This window comes from Pygoscelis adeliae, unplaced genomic scaffold, assembly GCF_000699105.1.
Source record: "Pygoscelis adeliae isolate BGI_AS28 unplaced genomic scaffold, ASM69910v1 Scaffold588, whole genome shotgun sequence".
Lineage (NCBI taxonomy): Eukaryota > Metazoa > Chordata > Aves > Sphenisciformes > Spheniscidae > Pygoscelis > Pygoscelis adeliae.
The window spans coordinates 80,610-90,180 of NW_008825322.1; the positions used below are offsets into that span (position 1 = coordinate 80,610).

Sequence of the window (9,571 nt, forward strand, 5' to 3'; positions counted from 1 at the left end):
GGCGTGGGCAGTGCTGCTCAGAGCTGCCTGTTCTGGAGAGGAGCGTGCTGACTGCAGAGGAAGGCTACGTTAGAAATGGTAGAACACAGATCGTGAGGCCTGCTCTGTTCTGGCTTCCCCTGTTCACGCGGAGGTACAGAAAATCAAAATCGAGCCTTCTCCTCCACAAAGACAAAGCAGCACTCAATGGTATCCATGTTTGTTTATTTTTCTCTTCAGAGTATGTGGTGCAGTTGATCCCCAGATGTCACCAGAAGCTTCTCAAGGGCAATTAAAGCGAGTCAGACTGTGGGAGCATTTGTTGAGCTGAACCTTATATTTCTTTTTCTACTCAGTTGATTCAGAAGAACTGCTTAGTGAAGAACCTGAAGAGGTTTCAGAAGCAGTTAGAAGCAGGAAAGCTTGAGGCAACAAAATGTGCCTTTATTCCAAAGACCTTCAAAATGCCTTCAGAGCACTATTTGTTTGTGGAAGAATTTTGCAAGAATCCTGGCATCACTTGAATTCTGAAACCAGTAAGTATGTGCTCACTCTCCAAAGGAAAGTGAGACAGAGATGAATGGATGCCTTCGTTCTGCAGAGGGAGAGGAGAGTGTGCAGGAAATCCGCAGGAAGAACTGGGCATAGCAAGGTGGCTAGGAGCAGCAGTGCTCCTGGCCAGCGTCCTGGTCAACACGTACTACCAAAGCACTTCTTCTTTGGTAACAATTTATTTCAGCAGTCAAAAGACAGCTCAGTTTATTTGTAGAGCCAAAGTTAACTCAGTGGTGAAGGTATAAAGCGCAGAGTTCTTGTGTGGAGGAACAGATTGTGCTCCCAGGGGTTCTCGCTGTGGGGTTACGGCCAAGTTCATGCTCTGAAATCTTTCAGTTTGGCTGCAGGTGTGCAAGAGGGTGTGTGTGTGCAGGGCAGCTGTCTAACTGGGCTTCTGGTTAAGCAGTGTTTTAGGGCAGCCCCTAAAGCTGGAGCTATGAAAACATCTGTTTGGTTTTAGATGCGAGCCTGCGTAAGTCCGGCCAACTTACTGAGCGGACTTCCATCCTGGGAACGTGACGAGATGACGGGAGACTCCGTGAGCAGCCTGGAGCGCAGGTTGGGGTGGATTTGGTTGGCACTGCCTTCTCTCTGCTCTGCAGTTAGAGACCTGAAGTGTAGCCTCATGTTCTGAATCACATTTGTCCCCCCAGACCTATAGCTACCTGGAGCTGGGCTGAACGCAGCAACTTCCACTTCAGCCAGTGTCCTGGGGACCGAGGAAAAATCGTGTTTCCTTTAGAAATTACGACAATACAACGTGATGCTGAGAAACACCATGCTTCTGCCAGATGATTCGAGCCATTTAACATCATGAGTATCGTGCCGTGGTGCGTAATTAAAAATACCGTGAGACCCGCTTTGCTTTGCTTTGCGCAGCAGGCCTGGCGAGGAGGCTGGGACAGGAGGATTCGCCTTACCCTGCGAGTCAGGCCCATCGGTGAGGGCACACTTATGAGAAGTGAATGGGAGGTAATTATGCAAACTAACATGTGAATTACAGCCAGGAGGATAGCAGCTAGTGATTATCTAACTCTACAAATGGGAATGTGTTAATTGGCAACAAAAAACCCTTATATTAAGCTGATTTTCATGCCCACAACCTCAATTAACATGGTAAATAACCAGAATACAGTAAACAAGGATATATGAAAAGCCTGTGATTACTGAGATTATACCAACAACTTAAATGAAATAGTTTGTGGCTGACCTCAAAACTCACAGACAAGTAAAAATAAACTCCGTGTTACTTCTGTCGGTCTGTGCTCTTGAGCAGCCCTGTGTTGTAACGTCTCAGCTCGCCTACTCCCACGCTGAGCTGCAGTAGTAGGTCAGGACGTGCACAGTGCCCCATCCTGGGGCTGCAGGAGTCTGGGCCTCCTTGGGAAGGTACCCTGGGGGGCCTTGCTTCTCGGGTGGCTTATCTGGGCCACTCGTCACCCACTTTCAATACACTGTGCAGCCTAGGCTATCTTCAGGATTGTTCTGCTCTTGCTTGCCATAGTTCTCTGATGTCTTTCATGACTTTCCTGTTTAATTAAGTTCTTCTATAACAGACTGTCACGGATTAAGTGAGACTGCACTTCACTCGTAAGGGAGAGAAGCAACAATACACTTCATTGATAGAAAACAGTGAGTTAAAGCGTGAGTTAACAAAGTTCAATGGTAAATGCGACTGGTTTAACAAGATTCAGTGGCAAGGTACACTTCATTCCTTACTGCATAGAGGACAGGGTCAGACAACACTGTCAGGGAGACCCTCCCGTTGAGCCGTGAGGTTCAGAAAGGACCCCCCTGCTTTCTACACTCCTTCTCAGGGAGGAGTCTAGGTGCGGCTGGATCCAATCCTAGTCCCAGACTTGGCCAATGGTTTATGTCTAAAGGATTATATATACGCAACCAGTCCATTATATCACTTAGCTAAGATTTCAGAGTTTAGCATGCTGTTAGTCACTTACCGAGGATCTGTTGCGGCAGGGAATCTCTCAGCCTCGAGGAGTAACCTTGAGAGGCGTCCCTACTCAAGGGGAGCTCAACGGGCCCTGGGCTCTCCACTATTTATGGAGTAAGATGATTGACTTATAGTCATATTTGCATATCAGCAAGTCGTTTGGGTCACTGCTCCAGGCAGCCCTTGGCTACCGTGTTGCCGGTCCATTCCCGTAGTCCAGCATAAGCTGGATGCAGCCACAACGACCCCCACTGGTGGTCGTTGCTTACGTGGGGCGGGGCGGGGGGAGCACACCACCACACGCACACAAATTTAAAATGTGACTTCACAAAATTCCCGACAACGTATGTTGCGTTACTTATATTTCTGCGAGCATGTGACAGAGTTTGTTTATTCGGTACCGTGGAACTTCCCCATAGGCTGGCTGCCTGCTCTGCCCTTTCCTCCAGGAATCCTCCTCACACTTACGAATCTGAGCTTTTTGCACTAGCGGGCTGTTGTTGGATCCCGCTGCCCCCATAACCTTAAATAAATGTGCTTGCATACAAACAGGTGATGAATCAGGTTATGCAGGGCTTCTACACTGAAATTCTGGGAAAGAGCAGGAAATGCTAATGTTAAAGCCGGTAACTCTGCTCTTCTGTCTGTATGTTGGCAGGTCACCAGGTGAAGGAATTTTCCCGTTCTGAAAACTGAAGGATATCGTTGATTGAAGAAGGTGAGAACAACTCTGTCTTCTCCTTGGGGAATACCCAACAGGCATTGTGGTTTTTTGCTCTTACTTCCTCCTCTCCTCCTGCCGGTGACTTGTTCTGTTCTCCTGTGCCTGTCTCGTGCAGTATTCCTTCACCATTCCCCAGGGCAACAACAAAGTTTCTTACCGTGGCTTTTCCCAAATGGTCAGATACTTTATCTGGGATCTGACTTCTTACGCTTCGTGTGCATGTTTATATATAAACTTCTGATATTGGGTAGGTCTAACACTAGGCAGCAATATCAGCAACTGGGTTATATTATACATTTCTCTGCACTTCATAGGTTGAAAGTTTGACTTGAGAGTTTATGTTCCAGTGACATCTGTGAGTGCAAACCACCATTATTATGCCAGAAATGGATTTCCTTGCCTTAACGCCCAGTTGCTCCTTTCCTCTTCTCCCAGTACATCCCACTGAAGGCCTGGTTGTACAGAGGCGGATTTGCTCGCTTTTCTAATACACAATTTACTCTGAATAGCAGAGATGATCACTGTATCCTACCTGTCTGTGTGTGCCGTAAAGAAGGGTAAGAAAAGGAACGTACAATTCTACTGCTTGATGTTAGATGCATCGGACGAACCTTGTCACTCCTGACTCCTGCAAACACCTACAGGATTCGGCTGTCCTGTCGCTGTTGCTGTCACCTTGTTTCTCTCCTGTCTTTTTTCATTGGAAAACTGGAGTCACCAGATCACTGGAAATGTCAGTTTGACAAATCAGCTAGGACCGAAGCTGAAACGTCAGTTCTGGTTTTGTTAGTGGCTGAACGTTGGCAGCCTTTCTTCTTCCTCGGCTTCACAGAACGTAAGGACAGGGTGATTCATGGGAGAGAACTATTTGATTTCCTATGTGTCACGCTTGCTACTGGATTGAGTTTGATAGCTTTCATTTGATTAACACATCTTCCCAAAAGGTATCCCACCTCAATTTGGTGGCTTAGGAGACAGGAAAATCCATCACTTCTCTCCGTGAAAGTTCAGCAAAGTTCATGCTTGCTCTGAACGATCAAAAGCCTTTCCAGAGTTGAGGGTACAGCAAGCTGCCTTGGGTGAAGGCACGGTGGGGTTTGGAGACATGCTGACATGAAGAGCTTCGTGCCAGCCATGAGATACAGCACTAGCTCAGGCCGGTCACTCTTTCATTTTCCAGATACCACTCTTGATTACTTCTGATTTTTAATTTTTCCTGCAATTTTTAGTAAGATATCATCGTGCAGTATTGGATTTAAGCTCAGGTGGCTGTTACAGATAGGGAAGATAATTAATTGGCACTGGGGCAGAAGAGGACTGTTTAGAGTGAGAATTCCGTATTTGCTTGTTCGGTGTCTGTTTGTCTTTCATCCTTATCTCTACTTCATTCCAGATGTTCGTCTCACAAATGTGGCAGTGCAAAAGACCACATGTGATTATGATCCCGGGAAGGTGAGGGATACGCGCTGCCTGCGGACTATTCCCCCGCGGCCTGCCATTGGGGCTCTTCTGGCAGATGCAAGCAAGCTGACCTCATCCTGCCAGCTGCCACGCCGTGGACGCGTGCTGCAGCCACTTAACTGTGCTGCCTTGTCTCCTGATACCCATGAATGTGATTTCGTTGATAGCAGCTTTAGGAGGGAGGCTGGGCGAGCGTTCTGCTTTAATGTTGCTCTGCAGCTGTCTGCACATCTACAAGGCTGATCTTTTTGACTTTAAACCTCGTAACTTTCTGGTTAGCGCTCTTCTGAGATGTAGATATCTTATAGCTTAGCCCTTCGCCTCTAAGACCTCAGCAGTACAACAAGGTTGACGTTGCTGCACACAACTGTCACTGTTAAGCTTCCTCTCTCAAGGGGTGGCAGCTGAGAGAAAGAGAGAGAGGGAGGGGAAGAAAAAAATTAAATGGGACGTCGGATTCCTCGTGAATCCGAGGTGAGGGTCAATGTTTGAGAGTAATGGAGGATGGTGTTGAGCTTCCCATTTTATGGGCTGCTCCCTTCTATAAATCTCTCTTGTCTGTATGGAAAAGGAGGATCTTTGCAGTACCCTGACAGAAGAGAAGATGTTGATTGCTGTTAGGGAACTTCTGATGGGGACCTGGGGACTTTTTTTCCTATAGCTGTACAGTAGTCAAGCCTGAAGAGTTTAACTGCATTGTGGGACTGGTGGCCGCTACCTTCTGGTCTCTGGCTTTTTACTAAGAGTTCTTGCTGGGCTGTGGAGACTATAGGGTGATGACTGAAAAAAATCACGTGGGCTAAATGTGTGGTCACCTGTTGGGAACAGCTTAATACGGTTGTGTTTGGATGTCTCAGGGCTGCAAGGGGGTGATTCAGCAGCTCGGACAGCACTCGACCGCCCAGCGCGGGGCAGGGTCGGTGGAAGTTCTCTTTGTGGATACGGAGAATGCTTTCATCCACAGCCTCCAGAGTGTTCAGAAGGCGATTATCAGTGACAAACAGTGTTTTGAGCTCTATGGGTACGACATCCTGATCCATGGGGACCTGAAACCATAAGGGTGTTAATAAACATACAGGGGGTTATAGCATCAGGCCAGCTGCTTTCCCTGGGACAGGGGTCTCTTGTGATGCTTCTGCGTCTTGTAGGTAGGTGTTTGCAGGCTGGCTGAAAGTGAGCCAGCCTGGAACCGCAAGTGACGTGTAGAGAGGTTTGAACTGTTTTACATGAAGGGAGCTGCCGTCTGGAAGGATACAGCTGCTTTTGCTCCGAGTATCGGGGTTTATTAGCTGGGTGCAGCACCCCGTAACTTTGTCTGTAGGATCTCGAGCACTGTGTTGTGAAACCCTGCCAATTTGGCTGTTTCTGGAATATGTTCCCCTAATACGTTATCAGCGTATCACAAGTGTCACAGCACTTGCCAGAGATGGAGCGTTACCATCATCTCTTCTCACAGCAGTCCCCCATCAGCATTGATAAACCTCCAGCCGGTGCCGTTTAGCTGCCAGCACTAAACATAACCCGTGTCTGTGGTCCACCGGCTAAAAGGCAGACCCCAACTGAAAGAGGTCCCTCCTGCTAATTGTGGAGAAAAGGACTCCGCAGGAGTTGAGGGTATTTAAAACAAAGCAACAAAAAAACCCCAACAACTTTAAAACATAATTTGACTCTAGATTATTTTTTTTTTTTAAAACGCAGCTTTTCTCACTGGCTAAGGGAAAAATACGTATCATTAAAGTTCAGCTGAAATTCTCAGAATTTTATCTGCTATGTACGCAACCCAAGAATTGCAACAGCAGGAACCCAAGAGCGCAACTGACTTGTCATTACAGGAGTTGAGAAAAACAGAAACAGCAAATACTACTTCAGAAATGACAAGCAAATAGGATTATTATTCTTTCAGCCTTAATCACATAAAGTGCAAGCAGTACCATAGGTAAGGAAATTTCCCTTAGATATGACTTATGTTGACGGTGCTCTCCTACGAAATGCCTTATCTAATTTATTTTTTTTAACTCTTCCCTCCAACCAGACATGGTAGCCGGTATACCTGTTGCAGCCCTGTCTCCTGTCAGCTTCAGTCCAATATTTCACGTGGTGCCGCTGGGGACAGCTTTATTTCAAATGAGCAAATAAATGCAGCTCAGCTGTGGTCCAGGATAGCTCTAATTTGCACAATTTACTCTGCTCATAGCCTCAAACCAAATTACTGCTTAGGCAGCCTGCACGTAAAGAGCTGGAGTAACTTCAGTTGGTCGGGAAACAAATGAATCAGAATGAAAGTCCTCGATGTCGTTGCAGTGCTCAGATATTGCTGCTGGGCTCTCACAGGAGAGCTATTTGAACACCGTGTTGTGCTAGGAAGCTGTTCCCGGGAGATATCTGCGTTCTGCCACTAAAAAAGGGTTAATGCTCATTCTGTGAATTCTCCTCAGCATTTACTGCTTCAGCTAGACTTTGGTTTTCACTTGTATGTCTGTCTGGAAGCTAGAGGGATTTTTTTTTTTTCTTTAGTACCATCGAGAACAGGAATAGAAACTTTGCAATAAGCTCAGAATGTTCTTTGGCTCGGTGCATGGGAAAGAGATCTGGGGTTGGATTTCCTATTGCTTCACACTTACTCTTGCCTGCTAGCAGGGTAATGACTTTGTGGACAGGCATTTCTCTTAGATGAACCATTGGCAAAACTGCCTGTTTCTCCCTAATTTACGGTTGTCGTATTTCCTCAGCTGCCTTCTGGAGGTGACAGCTTCACCTGCCCTCACTGCCAGTAGGCAGGAAGACTGTGAACCCAAGTGTCATCTACTTGAAGACACACTTCATATTGTGGACAGGGAGGGCAGGCAGGCAAAGATGTTTATTACCTTCTAAGGGTTTTTATTCAAATGTTTGGAATGGATGGTCTGGTTCCACATCTTTCTTGGCAACTGATCATAATTCTCTAACCTTTGTGTGATTAAATGATGAATTTCCAGAAACGGAGCAAAGTAAGCAAGCATGCTGCCACTTCAGAGTGGGAAAACAAAGCAGCACGGGGCTGCAAAGGGGATGGAGTCTGTGTCAGAGCTGGGACTTGCACAAGAGCTCTCTTTCAGAGGCCCTTCTGCATTGTGCCTCCCACACTTACCGCTTCTGGAGCGCTCTGTTCCAAGCAGCTTGTCTTGCAGCATTTTGTGATTGACTTTGCAACTGTGCTAACCTCAGATATTAATAGCAGAAAGATGTCCACTGCTTTCAGCTGTTCCGCTTTGTCTCTGATTGTCTGGGAGTTTATTCCTGTGCGCAGACAGATAATTGTCATTGCTCAGGTACTTCAGTAAGTGTATTTGACGTTGTAGGCTGACGGGGAAGGAGAAGCGTGTTGGAGGCTTTGACCTGATACGGAATGACGGGCCTGTCAGCGGGGGGGAAGACTGGGTACTCCGGTGAATGAGAACGTCATGGCAAACACACGTTGAGGTGCGCGCTCATCCAGCGCTGGCAGGGTGCCCTGCTCACATCCTTAAGCTAACCTGCACACCAGCAAGAGGAGAGCACACACCTTTCACTCGGGAGTAAGAGAACAAGAGTGGGCTTGTGGGCTTTTACGGGATTAAGAGACCAAAAGCAGCAAACGCTTTCCAAAAGTGGATGTAAGCGACCGGGCTGCAGGAGCGCTGTTGAAAACAAACACGTATACGTAGTGGGGACAGTGTTGTTTATAGTCCTGCTTTTCAAGCATTAAGCCACAGCAGAGTTCTTCATATGCCAACTTTGCTGCAAAAACGGCTCTACAGTCACTGTGGTGACTGTTTACTGGGCACGTTCCTGAAGCTAGTTATGTATTTCACTGTTGGGAAGTAGTACTCGGATTCTAAAGTCACACTTCCGAGAGGCTGACATGTATGGTAACTTTATTTTGCAGTACGCAGCTCAGTGTGCCTACAATCGTCTCTGGCTGTAGTTTCTAACTAACAAAACACGAGTACAGCTTCACCTGAAGGCGGGACATGACCTCACCTCTACAGGAAGGAGGAGTAAGGTGATGTGTAACTAACTCCCCTGTTAACGTTTTCATTGCAGGCTGCTACCATGACAGGAAGAAACAACTGAAGCAGCTTTTCAGGAATCTTCCTGCACAGCAGAAGGTGTAATGTGATGCCAAGCTTGGGATGGGCGAGATCACCATGGGTGAAGTTCACTCTCTTTTCCTCGTATCGGGCAGCAGCAGTTCCCACTTCTCTCTGCACACTGCTGGCTCAGCACAAGACGCTGGCCTTCTTGCTTCTGAAGCTTTCCCAGCTTGGAAGCTGCAATAAGCTCAAACGAAGTATCTCATAATGGCTGACACAAGACACAAGGGATGCTGGCTTCTCGGCTGCCCATCTGCACTCGCATGGCTTAGTTCTGTACCGTGTAAGAAAATAAAGGGGCTAAACACATTCTGCGCAGCAAAACAAAGCTTTTAGGGAAGGCAGGCACCTGATCCTCCTACTGCTACTACTATGGAAACATGTCAGAGCAGAAAACCTGTTGCCATGATACTGTAAAAATAACCTCGCCGTCACGTTACGGAGGTGCTGACTGGCCGTACTACACAGGTTATGTAAGAGTGCGGCTCTAACGCAGGGACTTGGCGCTCTGTACCGCCGCTCGCCTCCAGAAGAGATGCAATTTTCTGAAAAAAGCTACAGGCAAGATAGTTCAGGTAATAAGTCCATGTTATTTTCAATCTGTGCATCTGAAACTTAAGCCTGAGGTGGACAGCCTCGCTTCTTGCAGTTGTACATGTGGGGTACGTGGCATTAGCTACAGAATTTTATAACTTAAGCAATGGTAGTTGGCTTTTTAGATTTAAAGAAATTGCATCTCAGTTTTAAAGAGTCCGAAACAGGGTATTTTCAGAACGCTGCATCATTTGA

General features: G+C 46.9%; 2 protein-coding genes across 2 annotated transcripts in view; one reads left to right on the forward strand and one right to left on the reverse strand.

The window, feature by feature from the left end:
- Positions 1 to 197, reverse strand: part of DUSP15 (dual specificity phosphatase 15) — a 9,865-nt gene extending 9,668 nt beyond the window's left edge. Inside the window, exon 1 of the mRNA XM_009330292.1 lies at positions 156 to 197. Coding sequence (XP_009328567.1) covers positions 156 to 197 — 42 coding nt within the window. The remainder of the gene's footprint in view (positions 1 to 155) is intronic.
- Positions 196 to 9,544, forward strand: TTLL9 (tubulin tyrosine ligase-like family, member 9). The gene is given in 12 exon segments (XM_009330293.1): positions 196 to 220; positions 307 to 523; positions 3,144 to 3,203; positions 3,524 to 3,530; positions 3,645 to 3,766; positions 3,854 to 4,044; positions 4,603 to 4,661; positions 5,528 to 5,730; positions 7,400 to 7,513; positions 8,009 to 8,087; positions 8,194 to 8,302; positions 8,733 to 9,544. Coding segments are annotated over 12 exon segments (1,257 nt in total). The 3' UTR covers positions 8,804 to 9,544.
- Positions 9,545 to 9,571: the final 27 nt, after the last annotated feature.